General features: G+C 51.8%; 9 protein-coding genes across 9 annotated transcripts; 4 read left to right on the top strand and 5 right to left on the bottom strand.

Annotated features, from left to right (window-relative positions):
* Positions 1–79: 79 nt before the first annotated feature.
* BJY04DRAFT_205827 (tubulin gamma complex associated family protein) lies at positions 80–3,132 on the bottom strand (the record flags this gene model as incomplete). Its single annotated transcript, XM_073713640.1, has 2 exons — positions 80–1,866; positions 1,917–3,132. 2 exons carry the CDS (start codon positions 3,130–3,132, stop codon positions 80–82), a joined length of 3,003 nt encoding a protein of 1,000 aa, XP_073574640.1.
* Positions 3,133–3,599: 467 nt separating this feature from the next.
* On the bottom strand, positions 3,600–6,114 carry BJY04DRAFT_182119 (uncharacterized protein). Its single transcript, XM_073710291.1, has 3 exons — positions 5,700–6,114; positions 5,413–5,647; positions 3,600–5,271 (listed from the first exon to the last, which is right to left on the bottom strand). The coding sequence occupies exons 2-3, from the start codon at positions 5,528–5,530 to the stop codon at positions 4,007–4,009; spliced, it is 1,383 nt and encodes a 460-aa protein (XP_073574639.1). The 5' UTR covers positions 5,531–5,647; positions 5,700–6,114; the 3' UTR covers positions 3,600–4,006.
* Positions 5,984–8,512, bottom strand: BJY04DRAFT_182116 (putative nucleolin protein Nsr1). Its single transcript, XM_073710290.1, has 3 exons — positions 8,108–8,512; positions 6,110–8,038; positions 5,984–6,040 (listed from the first exon to the last, which is right to left on the bottom strand). The coding sequence occupies exon 2, from the start codon at positions 8,029–8,031 to the stop codon at positions 6,466–6,468; it is 1,566 nt and encodes a 521-aa protein (XP_073574638.1). The 5' UTR covers positions 8,032–8,038; positions 8,108–8,512; the 3' UTR covers positions 5,984–6,040; positions 6,110–6,465.
* A 176-nt stretch (positions 8,513–8,688) lies between these two features.
* Positions 8,689–10,895, top strand: BJY04DRAFT_182115 (dolichyl-P-Glc:Man(9)GlcNAc(2)-PP-dolichol alpha-1,3-glucosyltransferase ALG6). The gene is made up of 3 exons (XM_073710289.1): positions 8,689–9,056; positions 9,104–9,266; positions 9,317–10,895. Exons 1-3 carry the CDS (start codon positions 8,816–8,818, stop codon positions 10,692–10,694), a joined length of 1,782 nt encoding a protein of 593 aa, XP_073574637.1. The 5' UTR covers positions 8,689–8,815; the 3' UTR covers positions 10,695–10,895.
* On the bottom strand, positions 10,825–11,650 carry BJY04DRAFT_182110 (copper metallochaperone COX17). Its single transcript, XM_073710288.1, has 3 exons — positions 11,475–11,650; positions 11,340–11,398; positions 10,825–11,265 (listed from the first exon to the last, which is right to left on the bottom strand). Exons 1-3 carry the CDS (start codon positions 11,500–11,502, stop codon positions 11,125–11,127), a joined length of 228 nt encoding a protein of 75 aa, XP_073574636.1. The 5' UTR covers positions 11,503–11,650; the 3' UTR covers positions 10,825–11,124.
* Positions 11,651–11,775: 125 nt separating this feature from the next.
* BJY04DRAFT_182109 (GTPase-activating protein RNA1) lies at positions 11,776–13,619 on the top strand. The gene has a single exon (XM_073710287.1). It carries the CDS (start codon positions 11,951–11,953, stop codon positions 13,208–13,210), a length of 1,260 nt encoding a protein of 419 aa, XP_073574635.1. The 5' UTR covers positions 11,776–11,950; the 3' UTR covers positions 13,211–13,619.
* Positions 13,620–14,209: 590 nt separating this feature from the next.
* On the top strand, positions 14,210–15,572 carry BJY04DRAFT_170862 (transcription elongation factor DST1). Its single transcript, XM_073709234.1, has one exon. The coding sequence runs from the start codon at positions 14,360–14,362 to the stop codon at positions 15,272–15,274; it is 915 nt and encodes a 304-aa protein (XP_073574634.1). The 5' UTR covers positions 14,210–14,359; the 3' UTR covers positions 15,275–15,572.
* On the top strand, positions 15,573–16,490 carry BJY04DRAFT_170861 (uncharacterized protein). Its single transcript, XM_073709233.1, has one exon. The coding sequence runs from the start codon at positions 15,871–15,873 to the stop codon at positions 16,384–16,386; it is 516 nt and encodes a 171-aa protein (XP_073574633.1). The 5' UTR covers positions 15,573–15,870; the 3' UTR covers positions 16,387–16,490.
* Positions 16,491–18,202: 1,712 nt separating this feature from the next.
* BJY04DRAFT_182102 (uncharacterized protein) lies at positions 18,203–21,783 on the bottom strand. The gene is made up of 3 exons (XM_073710286.1): positions 21,128–21,783; positions 20,833–21,056; positions 18,203–20,774 (listed from the first exon to the last, which is right to left on the bottom strand). The coding sequence occupies exons 1-3, from the start codon at positions 21,528–21,530 to the stop codon at positions 18,420–18,422; spliced, it is 2,982 nt and encodes a 993-aa protein (XP_073574632.1). The 5' UTR covers positions 21,531–21,783; the 3' UTR covers positions 18,203–18,419.
* Between the last annotated feature and the right edge of the window lie 892 nt (positions 21,784–22,675).

The raw sequence follows: 22,675 nt of genomic DNA, 5'->3' as shown, positions 1-22,675 counted from the left end.
CCAAGACTCCAACCAACAGCCGCAAAAACAATACCATGCCCGATGCCAAAGCTGCCAATGACACAGAAAGCCCGACATGTCATTGCCCGTTAGTATCCTTCTTATCCCTACGAACTTCCCGATGCTGTGGTTGAGCCTCTGTGCTTCCACCACTTAGCGGTGCTTTCCGCCTGGCTCGCTCCTTGTCTCGCGAGCTGGCACCGGCTGTTCTTCGTCTCCGGGGCGGCTCATAGACCTCATTAAAGTTCATCACGACACCGAGAAATCGCATATCGACATCAGGTTGGTAGGCAAGATCGCCGAGTAAAACGTTTAGCCGGGCGCGGAATTCTGCTGAAAGTTCTCGGAGGCGGGTGCGCAGGGATGGAAGCATATGATCGTCTGCAGACAGGTCGTGGTTTGCAAGTGATGACGGCGTCGCAACGTCGTCGGCGGCATTCGCAATGTTGGGTGCGTAGGAGAATGATGATGATGCGGAAGCTACTCTATGACTCGGACCATGTCGGGAAGCGAGGACATCGCGATCTGAAACTCCCCACTGACCTTGGGCAGTGCGTGTTTCGATTTTGGCGCTTAGCTCTTGTCTGCGCGTGAATTCTGCGACAGAAAATGAATACAGCCCATCAACTGCGTCCTTGTATGCCAGCATGATCTTTAAGATATGGTGTAATTGAGCCAAGAAACCTTCTTCCTGCTTGTTAGTTGAGCTGGATTTTGAGGAAGTGGAGGAGCCTAAGAGGCCCTTGTGCGTGATTGCACTGAGGTATTTGGTGTGAGCCTCAATTAGATCGTCCAGCGTACACCCTGGTTTTGAGACAGAAGCCTGTAGTTGATCCCAGCTGGATTCGATGACCTCGAAGAGAATGTAGTACTGCAACTGGCAAACGAAATGGATCATTTCGGCTATGACACACCGTGCCCGTTTCCAATCGGCACCGACTTTGTCATCGACGCTCCCTAGAACACCTCTCGCTCCGGTCATGCATCGTCGCCAGGTGCTTCCCAATGAAAACTCGACACGCTTCACGCGCCACAAAAAGTTGAAGACCTTGAGATACTGGGTAGAGCCCCACGGCGTGATCACGACATCCACTGGAGCATCAATCTTATACTCGAGCGTAAAACAGTCCCAGCCAATTTCGCCATGGCTCAGCTCCAACATACGCGCGTCTAACCGCCGGAGGACATCTGGAGAGTCGTACTGTGCATTAGACGCACGAATGGCATGCTCCAGCTGAGCAGTCAGTGTGTGACGGTATTGTGAGTTCGCAGGACGGTCGAGGTTGGACGCCAATGATTCCATCAATAGAGCGATAAAGTCGCCTTGACCAAGGAGCAAGTATTTTTTGAGCGCATGAAGGTGATCGAAGAGCTTAAATTTGTCATCCATCAGGTGGATCAAGCGTGCCATTGTTGTTTTGTAAGCTTCGTCGATTGAAGTTTCAAGACTCGCTGTGTCGCCGTATCGCAGCTCTTTGGAGGCCTCTTTCGAATAGGCCTCGACCCAGCCGGAATCACTACAGCCATATCGAATAAAGTTCAGAGACTTCCCGATGAGGAACACCTTCTTCGCAAAGTCTTGTGTGATAATAGACGGCAACATATCATCCTCGAGCTTATATTTGTCTTCCCAAACACTAGTTGCGATGCGACGCGGGTCTGTGCTGGGCCTCAATTCCGGTTCGACAACAAAGAATTCCTTATACGGATCGGACAACTCGCCATCGTAGATCCAGAGCCGCAGCATATCGTAGAAGGGCCGAGTCACATGGGCAAGTATTTTCTCTGCGAAGTTGCACACGAACGGATCACCATGTGAGGTCGAGAACGCATGGATCAAGGATATCAGTTGGCCGCCCTTCTTATCTAAGAAATGTGAGTTTCAAGGATTTAGAGGCTAAGAGTAAAGCACTTACTCTGGGCTTCCTCGACTATTAGGCTCATCAATCGTAGCGCCATGGTCGCATCTCTCGTCCAAACCACGCACCGTTTCAAAGTCACTCCACTCTTAGGTCCGTTTGAATTATCCGGGGCAGCTAGTGCTCTACGAATCTCGCCTTCTAGCGTCGCTACCAAGCCTAAGTAAGAACGAAGCTCGCCCGAAAGTGCTGCCCGCAAACTCTGACTGATGAGACCTCCACCGTTGCCTTCAACAAAAGCCGAAAGACCTCGGTATAGTAGACATGGCTCGGCCAACGTATTCAGTAGTGATACTATGGGGAGGGGTAATGTCGGAGGCAATTTGAGGGTTGAGGCGGACATGAATTGTAGATCGGAGGATGACAGGCCCTGTAGGTTGAATGGAAGATCACGCAACAGACTAGATTCCACAGGTCGAGCTCTTTGCTCATCTCTTTCTGGATCCTTCTGGTGTTCCTCCACACGAGCATGTTTTACTGCAGATTCGTGTTGCCGGCTCATGCGTAGTCTCTCTGGTGCCGATCCATGGTCCACATCGCGTTCCCTCTCCCTATCCTTCTCTATATCTAGCCTGCGTGTTGACACTTTTCGTTCAAGGCGCGCAGCTATTTGGGATGCCGACGAGCTGACAGCTGGCCCATCGTCATCTGAACCTGCAGCCAGTCCGCTCCCCATCCTTTGGTCCTTTACAAGCATTCTTTGTAATTTCGCTTGATCCATCAAGGGGCTGCGTGGCCTTTCATCCTCGTCCATGGCGACTTCAGTGTCCTCCGCACTGGATAACCGATAAAGTAGATAGAGAATTCCCCATTTTTGAGAGAGGACCGGCTGGGTCAGTAGTCTTGAGTATAGGTTTGAGAACCGAACAGCCTTGTCGGGACTGGGATTTTCGCGCAACAACTTCCGCTTTATCAGATCCGAGGCGTTGTTGATATTCTCTGCCCCTGCTAAGCTCCCTCGGCGGCCGACTCCGAAGCCCCCAGAAGGCGAAGCTGAATTGTCCGCAGAAGTCGCATGAGCGTCTATGGTGCGCCACGCATGTTCAAGGAGACCATGGTGTCGTTTCTCTTCCAGTCCAGCGAGAGCCTCTTCGGCATCGTCGGAGTAATCGTCGCCAATGGCAGATAAAGGCAGGGGGGGAGTGAGAGAGTCGACGAGTTGTGAAAGGGCATCATCGATACGACGTGGACGCGCGGGGTGCCGGGCCGACATGGTTTCCCCTCCCCCGTGTAGTCGCAAACTTGTCGTAGCGAGTATCCTTTTATTGTTTGTGGCACAAAGGAAGGCGCTTTCTGCTTCCGTCGCGGTATTTCACTGGGGGGAGGACGCGACGTAGACGCGGCGATGCTTAGGAGCACAATGCATACGTAGGATGATCAATTCGGGGGATGCTAGAGTGCGTTTGTTGATGGTTCACGCATGATAGGTCCGCAATTAAAAAAACACTTATTTCTGTAGATCAAGCAGAGCAAGGAGCAAAGAGCTCGGTGTATTGTTAGTACTTAATGAGGAGATAGATGCTACTGCCCGGAGGTAGTGTTTGTCCCGTTTGAGTTGTTTTGATGGTTTGGTGCTCGATTGCCAAGACTCACATGGCACAGGTGACAGACCTGAGACCACTCATCAAGTTACCCTACTCCACGTACGGAGAACTAACTGCCATCCCGTCTATCTATCAAGTCCACAAATATCATTGGATTATGTATGTTAAGTGCCTGAGAAATGGGTATAACTTGCAAGCAGTAAACCGACAAACACAACAAACAAAAGAATTGGAAATAACCATGTAAAACTCCTAAATAAATTGTACCTTTGTTTTACAGAGGCAGGTATAGCCCTGTAAAAGACTTTTGCACCTGGTAGCATTCAAGACATGACTCCCAGAGATACACCACAAAGTGCTATGCAAACCCTAAAAACAGAGGGGAAAAAATCAAAAGGAAGGGATAAAAAGCAGTACCCAATTGGAATAACTCATAATCATAATCCATCATCAAAAGCGTAGTCGGCATGCGGATCATTCTTAAGGATGTTATGTACGTTCATATAGTGCTTCGGTCGCGTCACTCTGCATCGTAGAACTGATTCAGGCGATCACTCCAGCACCAGTGGAGCCGGGGCTCCATCGCAGGCGCTTCAGGCCACCTCGAACGGCCTCTTGGCCACAAGCCGCAGAAGCCTTGCTAGAGCCGCTAGCATCGCCTAAAACCGATCCCATGCCGGTGCTTGCTTCTAGCTTCCCAACTTCACGACCCAACACATACCCGGCGGAGAAGCTAATGGCCGAGAAGAGAACCACGACACCGGCACTAATGACCCACGTCATCACGGCGGAGGACGACTCTGTGGTATTTGAGCGGCGGCTCTTTTTAGTAGAAGAGTGACTAGACGCGCGGTCTTTGGAAGAACTCGATCGGTGCTTTGCCCGGGAGGAGGGACATTCACGCGGAGAGCATGGCGATATGCCATGTTGGGGTTTCCTGGGCCGCTGTGACCGGAGGTGTGCACGACCTTCCAAATCCGATGTTGCATCCTCTTCATTGACACCTTCTCCCATTGCCAAAGATTCAGATACCAACCGAAAGGATGCTGGCTGTTCTCTGGATGGCCCTGTTGTAGCTGGCTGTGAGTCTGATTTGGGAAGGCCTCGAGCAGCAGCTGCACAAGAAAGTAATGTCGAGAGACTGGCGCGAAGTGCGGCATCATGGTCTGCTTGATGGGATGGAGAAATAACGTTGTAAGGTGTATGTGATTGATTAGCCGCACGCGGGGAGGAACGGATGCTAGCTTGTGAATTCCTCCTTATGGCTGTCTGACGGCTCGATGTCGATACATCGCTGATAGGCCTTGAGCGACGGACCTCATGAGGCCTGGTCCAAGAAAAATCTTCTGAAGCAGGAGGATGCGAGAAAACGTTGGGTTGCGGAACAAACGGAGATGAGCTTACGCGCATACCAAGCGCTGGAGAATTGTCATCTTCGTCACTGGATGGGAAAGCATCGGGTGCAGCCGAGGGAGGGCCGGTGTGTGGGATGAAGGGACCAGCTGGTGGTGGGCGAGCAACATCCTCGTTTGAACTGGTCATGACGCGATCTGATTCACTTTCACTCTCGTCGTATTCATCTTGGCTACTGCTGGGCTCGTGGGAGGAGTACTCAAATTCCGCGGTGGTGACGGCCGCTAGATGCTGTAGATGCTGTAGATGCTGCAGATGCCGTCGGCGGCCTCGACGGTGATGGTTGCTAGGTCCGTTTTGCTGGACGCGGAGGCCAGTAGTGATAATGTCGTCAGTCGTAGCAATCGAAGAGAGCGACGAGGAAGAAGGTTGGGAGGATACTTCAATCCACGAATCTATGTAATACTGAAGTGAGTACATGGCGATGAAATCCATGACAATAATTTGATGCGTATGATGGAACCGTGGAGGCAGTATTGAGGGATGGTAGAAGCTGAAAGCACTGCATCTGTATAGGGACAACGGTACGGCCTCACCTTCTGATCTTAAGGGCGCGCCTGAACGTGACTGAAGCGTGTCCCGCGTCACTCGGCCAGCGCTTTCTCGAGGCTCATCTTGCACCTGACCTAGGAGGTCATGGTGATTCGGCTGCATAGCGCTGTAGATTGGGTCAGCGAGAGGAGGCCGACGGTAAGAATCTGGATGAGGATGGCCGCAAAGATGTCGGGACTGGACAAAGAAAGAGGGCTTGAAAGAAGTGAAGGAATCAACCTCAACAACGAAAAGTCAGCCCACGAGGAGGGCAAAGGGGCCGATGAACTACCTGGTGGTTCAACCCGTCAAGGAGCAGCGGTCAAGCCAGACAATGATGGTGGGGTTTGTGGAGAAAGCAACCTAGACTTTCAATGATCGCTTCAGACTCAAGGTGTCACTAGGCAAGATGACCACCGATGGTGTCTGTTTTAGCAGGAAAAACGCAGGGAAAACCTCGCTTTCAAAGCGCCCCGATGGTAAAAAGCAGCCTGGTTGCTGATGCCCTGACGATAAATGGGGGTTCGAGGAATCATCGGATCGATGACAGCTGACTAGGCCTCAACCACCTGCCTGCATCAGCGATCGACACACGACCAGTGAGGGGCTCGCTGGGCTTAGATGTACTATGGAGTAAGAGCGCCACCCACAAAGATAAGGGAGGGATAGTGTAAGTGTACAGCAAACTGATGATAATAATAGTGGAGGTTGAGACTGAAGGCACTGGAGTCTGGACAGGGACGCGATACGATCAGATAAGAAGAGGGGAGAGACAGGTGGGGATTTGGGACTCCGGGAGTGGATCATGTATGCCTGAGGCAGAAATCAAGGGCGTCAAGATTTTGGGGCCACCATCACAGGACGAGCAAACAGAACAAAGATTTGATGGATAATGGTAGTGTATTAATCATAAGAATCTATCTCATAATGAACCCATTTCGTACACGACAACCTAAACTAACAGATGATGAAACAGAACTTTTCCCGGATTACCTAAAGAATTTACAGAATGACCGCAGAACGACCGAAAACAAACCCGACCAAGGGCAACCGTGCATCTAAAAGGTCACCTTTGTACCCTTGAACTCGGGGATGCCGCCCTTAGCACGGTTGGGAGGGCCACCGAAGCCACCACCACGTCCACCGAAGCCACCACGGCCGCCACGGCCACCGCCGCGAGGACCACCACGACCACCACGACCGCCGAAGCCTCCGCGGCCGCCACCACGACCACCACCACCACGGTCACCTCCTCCGTTGTTAGCACGGGGGGTGCTGAAGTCCAGGCGGAAGGGACGGCCGTCAATCTCGGCTCCTTGGAGGTCGTTGTAAGCCTGGCGAGCCTCATCCACGGACGCGAACTGCACATAACCGAAGCCCTTGGGCCTGCCGGACTCCTGGTCAGTAGGTAGACGAATGCCGAGGATGGTTCCCTGCGAGCCGAACACCTCCTGAACGGCGTCTTCGGTGGCGCTGAAAGGTAGGTTTCCGACGAACAGGGTGTCGCTCTCTGGGCTGGCCTGGTCGCCGAATGATCGAGCACGGGTTTGGGCGCGCTCTTTGAAGCCACCCTGGTCCTTGTTGGCGGGGCGACCAGTAGCGTAGTCGAGGTTGATCTTGCGGCCATCGATCTCGGCCTCCTTCATGGCCTCGTAGGCCTTGGCAGCGTCGGCAGCATTGGTGAATTCGACGTAGCCAAAACCACGAGAGCGGCCGGTGTCGCGTTCGGTCATGATGCGGGCAGAGAGCTCACCGAAGCTCTCGAATTCTTGCTGAAGCCACTCCTCGGTGACGTTCCAGGATAGGTTGCCAACAAAGAGGTTGGCTGAAGCACCTTCGGCCTGCTCGTCGTTCTTAGACTTCTTGGAAGCAGCAGCAGGCTCCTCCTCAGCCTTGCGCTTCTTGGAGTCCTTAGCTGGCTCATCACTCTCCTCGGAATCTGACTCGGAGCTGTCGGAATCTGAAGAGCCTTCTGAGCTGTCAGAGTCAGAGTCAGACTCTTCCTTGGAGGCCTTGGAGTCGGTCTTCTTGGCCTTCGCGGGAGCTTCGTCTTCGCTCTCAGAGTCAGACTCGTCGCTGTCGCTAGACTCAGCAGCAGCGGCAGCCTTGGGAGCAGCCTTCTCCTCCTCAGACGACTCATCAGAGTCAGAGTCAGAATCGGAAGAATCAGACTCGCTCGACTCAGCCTTCTTAGCAGCAGCCTTGGGCTCAGTCTTGACCGCCTTAGCAGGCTTTTTCTCCTCCTCGCTCTCGCTCTCACTCTCACTGCTGGAGGCATCCTTCATCTCTTCGTCGCTGTCGCTGGAGTCAGACTCGGAAGATGATTCAGCGTCCTTCTTAGCCTGCTTCTTCACAACCTTCTTGGCAAGCTTCTCCTCTTCGCTCTCGCTCTCGCTGGAAGACTCAGACTCAGACTCGGACTCAGACTCGGAGCTGCTGCTCGGGGTAGGCTCCTTCTTCTTGCGCTTGGACTTCTCCTTAGAAGCGAGCTCGCGAGCGATCTGCTTGCTCTTAGCCTTGGGAGACTGGGCAGCCTTGGTGACACCGGCATCTTTGACTTTGCTCAAGGCCTTGTCGGCAGGCTTCTCGGAGCCCTTCTTGGAAACGGACTTGGTCTTAGACATGTTGACTATAGTAGGAAGAGTTGTGTTAGCGAGACGATACTTCCCGACCAAGACGCATTGAATGAGGTACTAACCTGATAAAGTATGGAAAGAAAGTAGTTGTGATAGTGCGGCAAACCCACTGATCCCTCAATCACCCGATTTGAAGATCCCACTAGTTCTATAATCCAGGAGTGAAGTATCACAGCTGGAGCGAATCTCAACTTCAAGAGACTCGGAAACCCACAATAGACAATGTTAAAGCCCACAGAAACGGTCAGGAGAAATGCAACGGTCTATGAATGAAACCCACGAGAAATCGGTCAGATCCCACAGAATAGATGCTACAGCCCACAGCCCTCAGTGTAAAAAGCCCACAAACAAAGTGTCTGTTGAAGAGTATATGGAAAAAGACTAAGCTTTTTCTTTGGTAAAAAAAGGTAGAGAAGAGTGTAGACAGGGAAGAGAAGAAGGAGGGAAAAATCGTCTGAGTCGGAGGAGCAGCTTCTCTGATAAGGGACGGGAAAAAAAAATTTCGGAGGCTAGCAGAAACTCTCATTGACCGCCTGCGGGAATTAGTTTAGACTAGGAACTCAGGTGAGAGCAAAAGTGGGTACCTCGGAGAAAGGTACTTCTGGCTTATTGTTACAACCTTGTTATTGCCTCCAACTGCCGGCATCAACTCGACCCCCGGTTCGTTTTAACTTTCGAGTCCTCTCGCTCCTTAGCTTCTTCCTGTACCTCTTTCTTCCCCATAACAGGCCCTCGCTGTCAATGGAAGGACATTGACGGTCTGTTATCCACGATGGCTCCTCAGAATCCTTCTTCCTATCGCCCCCGCAAGAAGAGAAAGTCTGCCACCTTCTTCAACGGGTCGAACAACCCACTTACCATAGATGTTGGGGAGGGGAAGTCTGCGCCTGCATTTCCCCTGGTGTCGTTTCTCTGGGGTGCTCGGGCTGGCGTTTCGCAATGGCTTGTCCTTCCTCTTGTCCTAATGACTGTTGGCCTATTTCGCTGGGCTGTCAGTTTGTGGGGTTATTCAGGTGAGCGCTACTGCTTCAGTCTTTGATTGCAAATCTAACGCAAGTAGGCTTTGGTATTCCTCCAATGTTCGGCGATTTTGAAGCGCAGCGTCACTGGATGGAGATAACTATCCATCTACCCTTATCAAAGTGGTATACATACGATCTGCAATACTGGGGTCTGGATTATCCGCCATTGACCGCATACCATAGCTGGCTATTTGGGAAAATGTAAGCGTACTCTATCATACCTGTCACAGATTCTCTCTAACTGCAATTAGTGGCTCGGTCTTTGAGCCAACGTGGTTTGCCCTCGATGCCTCTCGGGGCAGTCAAGATCCTCTTTTGAAGGTCTTTATGCGCGCAACGGTGATCGTGTCCGAGTACCTCGTATACATCCCCGCGATTGTTACATTTCTTCGACGGTATACTCGCATGCAAGCAGTCCCCGTATGGCCATCCTCTATTGCACTCAGTGCTATCCTCCTACAACCAGCAGCTATACTGATCGATCATGGCCACTTTCAATATAATACTGTGATGCTAGGTTTGTTCGTCGCCTCTCTAGATGCTATCCTAGCTGGACGCATGCTCTGGGCATGTATATTTTTTGTTGGAGCACTCGGGTTCAAACAAATGGCGTTATACTACGCTCCAGTTATATTTGCATTTCTCCTGGGAGTCTGCGTTTTCCCACGGCTCAGGATCGTCAGGCTTCTGTCCATTTCGCTAGTCACTCTTCTTGCATTTGCCGTTCTTTTCCTCCCCCTGTTACTTGGAGCCATCAACCCCGGAGGCAGGAAAGACCTTCAATCCACGCCAGAGCCGCCGCTGCTCCAGTCTCTTCCGGTCCAGCTTGATAAGGACTCGGCGTTATACTCACTCCTTTTTCAGCTCGCACAAATCGTTCATCGAGTCTTTCCATTCTCCCGAGGTCTCTTCGAGGACAAAGTAGCGAACGCTTGGTGCGCTATCCACACCTTCTACAAGCTCAACCGCTTCGAACCCGATTTGCTGAAGCGCGTGTCGCTTGGCGCTACGTTGACGTCGATCTCTATACCTTGCACTGTCATTTTCCGTCATCCGCGCGCCTCAGTTCTTCTACCTGCCTTTGCTACCGTCGCCTGGGGATTCTTCCTCTTCTCTTTCCAGGTCCATGAAAAGAGCGTTTTATTGCCCTTGCTCCCCATGACTTTGATGATTGCTGGTGATGGAGGACTCAACAAGGATATTCGGTCATGGGTGGGATGGGCGAACATCCTTGGTTCGTGGACAATGTATCCGCTCCTGAAGCGCGACGGCCTCCAGGTGCCATATTTCATTATCACATACCTCTGGGCGTATCTCCTGGGGCTTCCTCCGACATCGTGGCAAATCTACCGCCATCAGAGGCCCTCCGGGGAGTCGGAAACAAACACAGAACCCCATGTGCTTACAAAGCTTATACATTCTCTTTTCTACCTCGCCATGCTAGGATGGCATGTGCTAGAGGCATGCGTCTCTCCGCCACCTGGCAAACCTGACCTGTGGGTGGTCCTTAATGTTCTCATCGGTGCCGGGGGCTTCGGAATCTCATACATGTGGTGTCTGTGGAAGTTGATCAGTCAGTCTCGGCGCATGGATTACAGAGCGGAAGAGTTTCGGAAGAAGGATCAATGAGATCTTGCGCGGCATGTACTTATCGAATAATTAGACTTCTAAACAATGATACCCATTGATACCCTTTAGCCATGAAACAACTAGCGCCGTTTGAACATAGGCATTGCTAAGCGACTGAATATCCGAACAATGTATGAAACCAGAGATAAAATTGGAGATTTACCCTATCAGTCCCGCCGAATGAAGACTAGTTAATATACATGATTGTAAGTTTAGAACCCTGAGTACCATAACACCAAGCCGATGCCGCCGAGGCCTACCCCGATTATAGATATGAAACTACACCGGTGGTAGCCTCGTCCCTTTGATACTACACACAATCGTCACACACCGCTGCCCAGCGGGGTATCAGAAAGGTCCGCATCGCGAAGTCATGGAAGATGCGCGCCAACGGAACCGTCATTCGCTCTTAACACCTGTGATGTAGAAGCTAAACCTTGAATCCATAACCGGCCATGCATGATTTGTACTGCTCAATCAAGGACTTGCATTCCTGCGTTGGATCGTCGGTTTTGGAGAAGAGCATGCAGTCGTCTCGGGAAGTCTTTTCGGGTTTGCATACACAGCATGGCTATAGGAGGAAAAGGCAACGGTCAGTTCGGGGTGCATTGTCATGCATTGTCCTCTCGAAGTTGCAGGACGAACCTTGGGTTTTTCTGCTGCTGCTTCGGTTGCGACAGGAATAGGAGTCTTTTCGGCCGAACCTGAGCTTAACTGTTAGCGAAGGTTGTCCAATTGTAGTTATGCGACATGCGGAGAAAGGCCGAGGTGTAAACTTACCGCTGGATGAACCGAAGAGCCACGACATAGTACCTATGAAAACAAAAAGGACTATCCGGGAGGGACACAGCGAATGACGAAGGACAGAATGATCCGATAGATAGCAAATAATGGAACTTATGATCTGAAGCTGTCTTGGACAAAAGGCTCGCCTGATTAATAATAATGGCCTCAAGTCAACTCCGGCCGGAGATGCGGGCGACGGAGGCAAATGGCGGAACTGGTCTCTGTCGTCAAACGGACTTTTGGTTTATTGATTTTCGTTGCTGTGGCTTCAGAACAAAAGTTCAGACTACTGCCCCGCCTCTCCTTTGTCCTTCCCCTCCATCCATATCTTACTTTCCCAGCGCTGTCTTGAATACTTCGGAAGACCCTTAATATCTGTATACGCCGTATACTTATTGCAGAATACCTCCTCATTATCTCCATCCTTCCGACCTGCGACTTGCGCTTTTTCCCCTGAAATTTACCCCACCATGGCCCCTCCAAAGATCTTCTCCCTCGAGGGCAAGGGACTCAAGCTGGACTCGGCTGCTGATATTGAGGCTCACATTAAGCCGTTGTTAGAGAGCACTGATTTTACCGAAGTTAGGCTTGGAGGAAACACTCTAGGTGTTCCAGCCTCCGAACGTCTTGCCGCCGTCTTGTCTACGCAAAAGAGCCTCGAAGTGGCCGAACTTGCCGATATCTTCACCTCTCGTTTGCTCAGCGAGATTCCTGATGCGCTCACCTTCCTTCTCAATGGGCTGCTCGAAATCTCGACCCTCCATACTGTTAACCTCTCCGATAATGCTTTCGGCGCCAACACACAAAGGCCCCTGGTCGATTTCCTCGCTCGCCACATTCCACTTCGCCATCTAGTCTTAAACAACAACGGAATGGGGCCTGAGGCTGGATCAAATATTGCGAAGGCTCTTACAGAACTTGCAGAGCGCAAAGATGAGGCTCGGAAATCCGGGAAGGAAGTGCCTCTCCTCGAAAGTATCGTCTGCGGACGAAATCGCCTCGAGAATGGCAGCATGGCCGCATGGGCGCGCGCGTACGAGGTGCATGCGGCCGGGATACGGTCCGTGAAGATGACTCAGAATGGCATTCGTCAAGAAGGTATTTCTCATCTTTTGAAAGAGGGTCTTCGTCATGCTAGCGCTCTCGAGGTGCTCGATTTGCAGGATAACACCTTTACTATTACTGGATCCACTGCCCTCGCGGCTGTGGTCGGTGGATGGACTTCCCTCCGTGAGCTCGGTGTGGGTGATTGCTTGCTCTCTGCCCGCGGAGGTTTGAAAGTTGCACAGGCCCTTGCTGAGGGTAAGAATCAAAAGGTTCAGACTCTCCGACTGCAGTACAACGACATCTCTGCCGAGGGCGTTAAGCACTTCTTACATGCGGCTAAGAGTGCACTCCCAGCATTGCGCCGCATTGAGTTGAACGGAAACAAATTCTTTGAGGATGATAACAATGTGACGGAGTTGAGGGAGCTTTTGGAATCTCGCCAGAAAGAACATGGCAAGGATGATGATCCCGAGGATTCCTGGGGTGTTGATGAGCTAGACGAGCTGGAAGAGGAGAGCGAAGAGGAGGACGAGGATGAGGATGAGGTAGAAGAGGAGGAGGAAGAGGAGAAGGCCGATAAGCTTGTCAAAGATACTGAGAGGGCTGAGAATGAGAAGGTGTCCCAAGTTGAGGATAAGGATATCGACAAACTCGCTGAAGCTTTGGGCAAGACCGGCCTTTGATTGCACAACTAAACAGCCTGATTGTTCGCGATGCACCCCGCACCTCCCCCATTCCCGACTTTCCAGTACAAGGCAATTGCGACTCGCTTTGTGAACGCTGAAAAGCCAACAAGTTGCTTCCAAGCTTGCATGTACTCAACTCTGACGAGGAGAAGTTACTACAAGCAGGCTTCTCACTGCGCCATTGTCGTTAACATACTGCCTTTGTCAGTACCAACCAGAGCCATCCCCCGCCCTGGTTTGTGCTCTCCGTTGACTCGCAATGCAGCCTTAACATTTTCCTACATTCCAAGTCTTAACCAACCACTGGAAGGATCGAATAGCCCACTTTCTGTAGCCCTACAGGGCGTGTCACTATCACAGAGTTCTGTACATACTACTTAAGAAAAATAATACTAGTTGTGCCATACGAGTCCTGTCCATGATCATGGAGTAGTCATTATAGATGCTCTTCAGAGCTTATCGCTCACTATTCCCGGAAAGGTAATCCAAGGCTTGGCGCCTTGACAGAGAATCGGAGCTCCTCTTCCGTAACCATCTTGACCACTTCCCTTTAACTCTCACCTCTCGTTCCTCTGCCATCATCCTTCTCAAAGGTATCGCGTCCACCTCAACTAACGTACGGGTGTGAGATCCATTCTTACCTTTCGCGAAGCCCTACGTTTACCAGCTCAGCTTCCGGGCTCCCATTCCGTCTTGCCTGACCCTTGAGGGTAAGTGTGATCTCATCCCACGGCTTTGCCTTTCCTCCGCGCTCGCTCGTCTCATGATCTGGGGGTCTCACTTTTGATACCTGGGAAACGATGTCGGACTCATATTTTCCATCTTTTGAGGCTCTGGAGTCAAGCATTAGCTGGCACGTGCGACTGAGCCGCGGTGGGCGAAAACCTGATACCTGGTCTAATCCCAAGGATAAGGACAACGAATGAAACCTGAAGGAAGCTTCAGGATTCTGAATTGCTCCAACACTGAAGATTCTTCTGGGTGCTCTACTGTTCAAGATTTGTCGCGCGAGACGAACCCAATATATGCTTTGCGCCAAATCTTTTTACACCTGCTTTGCACCCCATAATGTCATTATCTTTGAACTAACCATCGAAGGTGCCTAGAGCATATCGATTCTATCCTATACCCCGCTCACTCTCCACCATGGCTCTTGACGCGAAGGAAATCGAGTTGAAGGCCAAGGCGCTCACGAAGGCTGCGACGCAGAACGAACCCCCGGCCAACATCATTTCGCTTTTGAAGGAGCTGCAGCAAGGTGTAAAGGCAACGGAGGATCTTCTACGATCCACCCGCGTCGGAATCATCGTCAATAAGTTTAAGCAGCACAAATCCTCGGATGTGGCACGCCTATCAAGCGAAATTGTTTCCAAATGGCGCAATGAGGTTAACAAGCAGAAGGTGAGCGGATCAGCAGGAGGTAGCCAACGATCCAGCGCATCGCCACGCCCACCACAGAACGGAATCGCTTCACCCGCCAGCGCGACACCGTCCGATAAGCAATCATCTCTATCAGTACCTCCGGAAAAGCGGAACTGGAAAGAGGATGGAGTTGACACCAAGCAAACCGGAAACAAAGCGCGCGATAACTGCATCGGTCTCATATACGACGGACTTTGCCTCAACTCAACAGAGCCCCCCCGATTGGTGCTCTCCAAAGCTACAGCAGTCGAAGCGGCAGCATTCGATGCTTTCGGGCCCGAAACAAAAGAAAAATACCGCACCAAGATCCGCAGTCTATTCCAGAACCTCAAGAATAAATCTAATCCGACGCTTCGGGTGCGTGTTCTGACCAGCGAGGTGACACCGGCGCACTTTGTGAAAATGACACACGACGAGCTCCGATCCGCGGAACAGCGCGAAAAGGACGCAAAGATTCAGAAGGAGAACATGGACAAGGCAATGGTGGCCCAGGCCGAGCGCAGTATCAGTACAAGCTTGCAGTGTGGTAAATGCGGGCAGCGGAAAGTGACTTATACCGAGGCGCAGACCCGCAGCGCTGACGAACCGATGACATTGTTCTGCACATGCATGAATTGCGGCAAGTCATGGCGCCAGTAACAATACCTACCTTGGCAGATTCGGCTCAATCTTTGTTTCTTAGTTCTCTTCTACACTTGCCCATACTGTATGTGAATTACTACGCTGCGCGGAGTTTGGAGGGTCATTCAAAATGGGGAGTCAGTTGCTTTCGCCTAGGGCAGGGGTTGCGCAGGGAGTCAGGGACCCTGTATTTTCTCTATAGTACTATCATCACCCCAAATTCGGGCCGTCTGTCAGTGGAGCCGCCTCTTGTCTTGCCTTGCCCGCCACGCGCTCTACGAGCTTTGGTCTCAGGTCGATGCTTATATAGATTGTAGTCTATTGTTTACCAGAGCACGCGCCTGCTATGGGCCCAATGTTCCTCGAGCGCATTCCCCTTGGATCAGAAACGTACGGTCGATTATGCCCCAGGAACCTGCCACGTTCTGAGCTGTTGCGGACGTTCTTAATACGTCATTCCAACGTCTCGCCCCTCAACCGAACTAGGGTATACTTACCTACCTACCTACTTTAACCCAACCCAGCCTCAATCAATTATTATGCTTCTGATTCCATTTTGTTACTCCGAACCTACTCAATCATTACAACTGAATAACCCAAGCGCGATATAAATCATGACGCACCCTCGCGACTCCACCATCAAGGCTACATCCGCCCTCACAACAGCCCTTACCTCCGGCGCCGACCTCAATACGCTCCTCTCAACTTTCACCGTCAGTCCCGCCGCAATCGCTCACGAGCACGGACATCCTAAACTAGCCACCTTTCTCGGTCGAACATTCAGAGGCCATAAGGGGGTGGGAGAGTACTTCACCCTGGTGGAGCGGCAGATGCGGATCAAAGAGATGGAGTTCAATAGAGAGTGTGACTGGGTCGTGGATGCAGAGAAAAAGACAGTCTGCTTAAGAGGCAGAGGAGTGTGGGAGAACAAATTGACGAGCGAGCAGTGGGTTGAGATCTTTGCATATCGCGTTGAGTTGGCGGAGGAGGAGTGGGAGGGGTGCAAGGACAAGGGGGAACTGAAGGTCAAGTCGTATGAGGTTTGGGCTGATACCGGGGCTGCTTTCCTGGCCGAGAAGGGCAAGTTGAGGAATATGGACACCGATTATTGGGGGAGCGGGATGAGCTGAATAGTCGGGGTGGTTGTTGGTTCGTACATTTGAGGTTATGCATGCCAGTCAATCCGGTCAATATTGCCTGGTTTACCATCTCGAGCCTGGAAATGATTCTTTGAGGAACCGTATGGGGCGTATTCCTTCCCATCCAAGACGATTGAGCAGCTGGTGAAACTGGGATGCCTCGTTCGCGAGCCAGCTTCGGCCATCAACAACCCAGTCAATGTATCAAAGGGAGCAATCTGTCGTCCCCATAGGTGTATATGAATTATGGAGCGATGCAGGCTATACCACGGTTGCCCGAGGGGGAATTTGCCGACCATCCCTAAGGTTGAGAGGAAAGCTGGTGACTCGGTGGATAGCCCTGCAACTGGCGCCTATACAACCTGGACCAAACAGCTCCGCGCTTCTGGACAGACCGAAGTATAAGATACCATCAGGCGAGGGTAGATGCATTCGCAGCTTTCCCCGATATTTCAACTATGTAGGCGCCGTATCGTTCTCAAAGGCCTTGCTCGTGCTTTCGATGCTACCATCCCACTGCCGCAATTGCGGAAGAGGGTCTTGAATGATTGCATCCATGTGGAAGTCACAATAGGAGTCTGTTTGTCTGACAATGCTCTTATAACAGTATGCGTTCCCTAGTTGCCCGCATATACCTGAGAATGTTGAGAGACCAACTTCTTTCCAGCGTTCAAACAAAGCGACAACGCACAGTGTCCTAGTACGAACAAAACCCGTAATAGCCGAAGCCGCCATTTGCTCGGTTGAAACTGAGCGTGTCTATCAGGAAAGTCAGCCCACGTATCCAGGAAATTCATGTTGTGCGCGTGAAAGTCCACATAACCAATAGCGCATCAGCAGCAGCCTGGTATGGCAAAGTGAGCCCTGAAGTTAGAGGGCGAGAGTATGCCACTGTCCTTGGGGCTTACTTCTGGTCGACTCTGGCGTGTTGACAAGAGGTAAGCTAGGTACATAACTCCAGTAGCGGGGCCAACGAGGGCCAAAAAGACTCAGGATAGTATCTTGCCATGTCATGAGTTTGGTCAATCCCACGGCTGGGAGCGAATCTTAACTCCATCCCGCAATGGTGTTCTTGCGGGTGGTGTAGCTCACTCAATCAAACCTGGTGTAGGAGTCTAGACAAGAGAGGATGCATGTTCGAGAGAATGCTTGAAGCTGGACAGACTGGAAAGCGATGAGGATGAGACTTGAGGAAGCTTTCCAGGCACGGAGAGTGTAACTTGGTGCCTCAGGCAGAACGTTATCTAACCATCATATTCTCATTATCAGTCTCTATGACTATGGAGTACAGCTTCATGACGCACAATCAGTTTTGAACCAACCCAACACTCAAAGATTCGTCATCAATGGTGTCAAGCCATGGCCCCAGGCCCCCAGCAGCACACGACCAGCCCACGAAGAGATGGAGCCCTGAAAGGTTGAAACAGAAACCTCGGTGAGACTCCGAGAGCTCTCTTCGCAATTTGCAAGGAACAACGAAGCTCACAAAAGAAGAATGGGGCTGCAGTGCTGCACGGCCGATCCAAATATTACAAGCAATCAAAAGAAAAAGGGGTAAAATCGTCATAGAAGGAACTGGTGTGGGTAACAAAGGCCAGCACTATTCTCTTAGCGTGTCTCTGTGCACACGCGAACTCCATCCACCAGGGCAAGGCTCGGCGATGTCTCCAAACTGGGAAAGGTCAGTCCCTCAGTAGTTTCACCTTGTCGCAAGTCTTATGCTCAGGGTTTTGATAGTTGATACCCATGTTGAGAAGAGAGACAAAAGAGAAGAAGAGGCGAGAGAAGAGAAGCAGTAGAAATAATTCTTGAACCCTTTGAGCTTAAATTATCACTATTAACCACATACATACATGTAAAGAAAAGAAAATTGACTCTATCAACTTAGAGCAAGGGTAATAAGGGGGAAAAAAAAGTCTATAATACGGGGTAATAAAGCCGGGGATCCAGCTTATGCATGTATGAGCAAGTGATATCCAGATGATAGGAAATTAGTGAGATAATGAGAGTTAAAGCAAATGCGTTTACTCCTCATCCTCTTCAGCGTCAGCGCGAGCGCCAAGGGTGTATCGTGACTTGCCGTGGGCATCAACTTCGTGCTCAATGGCCAGCTTGGAGAGTTGGCCAAGGAGGTTCTCGATCTTGGTGTCGACAACGGAGCGGTTCTTGCGGCCGAGGTTGTCGAGGGCAGGGATGATGGTGAGGAGGTAGTACACGACAGCAATGATGATCGTGACACCAATGGAGTAGGCCCAGATAACAACGACGGTGACAATGTCGACATCGTTGTTGACGGAGAACTCGTGGGGGCTAGGGGGGCTGGTCTGGACGTAGTCACCAGCGAGCCAGCCGAAGACACAGAACAGGGTAGCGAGCACATCGACAACGAAGATGGCACCAACAAGCTGCCATGAGGGCCAGGTCTTGCCACCACGGGTAACGAAGATGAGCCAGTTCTCAGTGAGGGAGACTTCCAAGAAGAGCATGGGCTGGGGAGAACCGAAGTTCTGGATGATACCGCCGTTCTCGAGGAAGAGGGAAGCCCGCATGATCCAGGTACCAGCAGCGAGGAGTATACCGAGGACAATGGAGATGACCCAGATCTTGGGCAATTGCCACTCGACAGGGCGAGCCTCGAAGTGAGCGTTGTCGTAGGCGACGGCGATGGTGGCCAAATCAGCGAAGAGGGCGATGAAGACAATGAGATCGGCCTTGATGGTCTCGTTGATGATGATCATGGAGGTGACAAGGTAAAGCTCAAGATGGATACACAGGGCGATACGGTACTGGATGTAGGCCTTCATACGCTGGAAAATTTGACGAGCAAGCTTGATCGCATCAACGATGGTGCTGAGACCGGGGGCAAGGAAGACGATATCGGCAGCGGCCTGGGCGGCTTCGGTGGAACCCTCGACGGCGATACCACAGTCAGCCTTCTTGAGAGAAGGAGCATCGTTGACACCGTCACCAGTCATTGCAGTCAAGTGACCACGCTGCTGCAACATTTCGACGACCTGGTACTTGTGCTCGGGGAAAACTTCGGCAAAACCATCAGCCTTCTCGACAAGATCGTACTGGGCAGAGCCAGCAAGACCACCGTGGATGAGACGCTCGGAGTCGTAGACCTTGGTGCTGAGAGCCAACATCTTGCAGGTTTCCTTGGCAATGGCAAGAGCATCACCAGTCAACATCTTGACGGAGAGACCGAGGTGCTGGGCTTCAGCGATGGTGTGGGCAGTATCCTCACGAGGGGGGTCGAACATGGGATACATGCCGAGCAATTGCCAGGGCTCACCCTCCTTCTGGACAGCAACACCAAGAGAACGGAAACCACGGCGGGCGAATTCAGCAGCCTTCTCACGGAACTTGGCGGCCTCATCAGCGGAGCACTCAGACATGGCGAGGATAGCCTTGGGGGCACCCTTGGCGGCAGTGTAACGGACACCGTCGCAGGTACAGATGGTAGTAATACGCTTAGAGACAGGATCGAAAGGAGTGTACTTCTCGGTAACCCAGTTGCGCGCAAGGATCTCACGGGCCTTGGGGTAGCGGCGGAGAGTAAGGATCGTAACCTTGTCAATGGGGTCGAGGTTCTTGACGTTGTGGTTGGAGGCAATAGCAGCAACAGCCATCATCCAGTTAACGTCAACACCCTCGTTAACATAGGGCTCACGGATAGAGAGCTGGTTGGCAGTAAGAGTACCAGTCTTGTCGGAGCAGAGAATATCGACACCAGCGAGAGATTCGATGGCAGTGAGCTTCTGGACGATAGCCTTCTGCTCAGCAAGGTAGGCGGCACCGACAGCGAGGGTGGTGGTGGTGACGACGGGTAGACCGACGGGGACACCGATGATGAGAAGGATCAAAGTCCAGTGAAGGAGAGTGTTGTCAGAGTCCTCGGGGGTGGCGATCTTCAAGTGACGGTAGAAGCCACCAATCCAGGCAGCGAGAATCCAGAACATGACGAGAACGAGCAGAGAGGTACCGATGTTGTCCATGACAGCCTTGAAGTGACCCTGGTCCTGGGCGCCTTGGACGAGAGCAGCAGTCTTACCGACGAAGGACTGGCGGGCGGTAGCAGTGACGATACCGTAGGCCTTTCCGCGCTTGCAACCGGTGGTGTAGTAACAGGTGTCGGCCATGTACTTGTCAACAGCGAGAGATTCACCAGTGATGGCGGACTGATCAACGGCAACGAGGGAGACACCGAGACGAGCCTCCATGCCACCAGTGTCGTCATCATCATCCTCCGTCTCCTTGAGAGTGTCGTCGTTGGCAGTAGCGAGGTATTCCTTGTAGGTCTCGAAGCCCTCGGGCTTGTCGTAGTCGCAGATCAGGCGGACATCAGCGGGGACGATGGTACCTTCCTCGATGACGACCTAGGTGATAATGTTGTCAGCAACAGGGAATACTTCTCGTTGGCAGTAGGCCACTCACAATATCACCAGTAACGAGTTCACGAGCGAGAATTTCAGTCTCCTGGCCATCACGCTTGACAACAGCCTTCATAGCAATGTCACCCTTGAGACTGGCAACAACATCGGCAGCCTGCTTTTCCTGGTACCAACCGACGACGGCGTTAAGCAACAGAATACCGATAATGACACCGAGATCAATCCAGTCACGAAGACCAGCAGCGAGGAGAACAGCCAATTCCATAACTAAACAAAGCCATTGAGTCAGATAAAAGGTCGAAAACGGAGCACAAGCTCGTGGAAGCCGATTTCCATACCATAGAGAATAGGACCACGGAAGTAACCAATGAACTGAATGAAGAAGTTGGTCTTCTCGGTGGTCAGTTCGTTCCAGCCACCACGCTTGCGACGAGGCTCAACCTGGCTGCCGGGCAGACCAGTAGCCAGATCGGTGTCGAGCCAATCCTCGGGGCAGACAAAGCCCTCCTCGGCCTCATCGGCGCTACCCTTCGACCAGAACTTGTACCAGGGCTTCTTGCTCTTCTTCAAGCTGAGAGCACCGGCACTGGAAGTCGAACCACGACGCTTGTCGCGAGCAGTCGAAATGTAGCGGTTGAGAGCAGCATATTCGTCAAGGGTAGGACCCTCGTTCAAGTCGGTGGGACGAGAATGGTCACCATTCTCGACGTCGGGAGCATAGGAAATCCTCCGCTCCGCCATTGTTGCTTCGGCTCACAAAGCCTTCTCGAACCCAGGAAGATGAGAGCAGATGCAAACGATGAATGGCAAGAATGGCAGAAGGCGGAACAATCCTATAAAGAGAGAAGAAAGAGAGAGAGGAGAGAGGGGAAATGAGAACGAGGTGGGCAGGGAGGAAGGACGCTTTAATATTGAGGGGGGAAGTATGGATTTCACGGGACCACGACAAACACGTCCTGAAGCTCCAACGGGCGGGCAACTTTCCCTGTGCGTAAGCCCACTTTTTTTTTTTCTCCCTTCTTTTTTGGGGTTTTTTTCCCTCTGGTTTTTTTTATTTTGATTTTTTTCCAGATTTTTAGAGACTAAACCATAAATGACTAGCGTGGCCGGGATTAGTTAGCCACTGATCGCAGACTATCTTCGTCCCTGAAAGCCGCGTGAATTGACCTGACCCTCTCCCACTCCTGCACAGTGCACACACACATTGCCGCTTAACCACACGCATCATTACAGGACTTGGTTTTTCCTTCTCCAACGATGTGGGCCAGCCATACCAGAGCCGGCCTAGTTCCGACCTGAAAAACTCACCTCTTTCCCCTTTGCTGCTTTGTCGGTGGAGTCCATGGTACGAGACTCCGTACGGCACCGTACGCCGGTCGCTCTTGTCTCGCACGCTTGATGGGGAAAATCCCTGGCCTCTCTCTCCATCGCGCTTGGCGTTATTGTTAATGACCGGCAGACCTGTGCCGAGTTTGCCCCCCATTCAAACTCAGACTTCGTACTCAGACTGGCAGATTCCGAGATGATGAGAGTTTGAGGTGACGAATTGACCCAGCAGGGCACACTCAACATTCGGAGGCAATCAGAAATTGTCTGGGGGTCCCATTCCCGGGTACCCGGTGTGGGAGAATTTTCCGCTCTACCGTAACTGTAGTGGTGGCATCGATCTTACTGAGCATTATGCCATCCATGGCTGCTGACTGTCATTATTCGTAAAAATACGGGATAAACGGACATCTCCACGGGGAGTCCGAGGAGAGAGGAGAGAGGAGCCGAGCCGGCTGGAGTGAAGCTGCAAATGGAACTGAGGAGGTTACGATACCACCATTCATACCGCATCAAGAGTCGAGTCCAAACTCCCGTTCAAAGCCCTTTTTGCCGCGTGC

The sequence above is a fragment of the Aspergillus karnatakaensis genome (assembly GCF_047715665.1).
Source record: "Aspergillus karnatakaensis strain CBS 102800 unplaced genomic scaffold BJY04scaffold_9, whole genome shotgun sequence".
NCBI classification, from domain to species: Eukaryota; Fungi; Ascomycota; class Eurotiomycetes; order Eurotiales; family Aspergillaceae; genus Aspergillus; species Aspergillus karnatakaensis.
Note: the sequence above shows the minus strand (reverse complement) of the source record. Positions and strands in the feature narration are given on the sequence as shown.